General features: G+C 68.2%; 1 protein-coding gene across 1 annotated transcript in view; it reads right to left on the bottom strand.

Annotated features, from left to right (window-relative positions):
- The window catches only part of CCDC154 (coiled-coil domain containing 154), a 9,267-nt gene that overhangs the window by 3,960 nt on the left and 4,731 nt on the right, over positions 1–576 (bottom strand). Inside the window, exon 7 of the mRNA XM_010836579.1 lies at positions 23–199. Within this exon, the coding sequence (XP_010834881.1) occupies positions 23–199 (177 nt within the window). The remainder of the gene's footprint in view (positions 1–22; positions 200–576) is intronic.

Raw genomic sequence — 576 nt, 5'->3', positions numbered from 1 at the left:
GCGTGCTCCCCAAGCCCTTCACCCTCTGCAGCGGCCAGTGGCCATGAGCCTGGGGCATGAGGGGCATGGCCGCCCCCCTCCCCCCGCAGGCGCCCACCTTCTCCAGGGCCAGGAAGCTCTTCTGCAGGAAGCCGCACAGCCTGGCCTCCCTCTTGAGGAAGCGGAGGCTCATCTCCTCCCCCAGCTTGGTCATCTGGGCCTGTGGGCGGGGTCCATGTGGTCACCATGGCCGTGGGCATCCCCCACGTCCGCCCCCTCGCCCACAGTGCCATGCTGTGCTCTGCCCAGCCTTCTCTGTCGGAGGCAGCCCTGGTCCCCACACCTGCAGAGCCGGGCCCGTCACGCCCTCCAGAGGATGGCAGGTGGGCAGGCGGGGCCCTGGTCCCCAAGGGCTATGAAGGGGCCCAGGACACAAGTGGTCCCCACAGTGACCCCCAGACCCCCGGGCCAAGGGACGCTGCAGACCAGCCACCTATCCCACCCCTGCCAGGAGCTTGGTGCCCGTTTGAGCATGGGCGCACACACGCAAACACATGTACACACACACATTCGCTCGTACACTGCCTGCCCTTGCCC

The sequence above is a fragment of the Bison bison genome, unplaced genomic scaffold (genome assembly GCF_000754665.1).
Source record: "Bison bison bison isolate TAMUID 2011002044 unplaced genomic scaffold, Bison_UMD1.0 scf7180017845683, whole genome shotgun sequence".
In the NCBI taxonomy this organism is placed as follows: Eukaryota; Metazoa; Chordata; class Mammalia; order Artiodactyla; family Bovidae; genus Bison; species Bison bison.
This window is presented reverse-complemented; position numbering and strand designations above follow the sequence as displayed.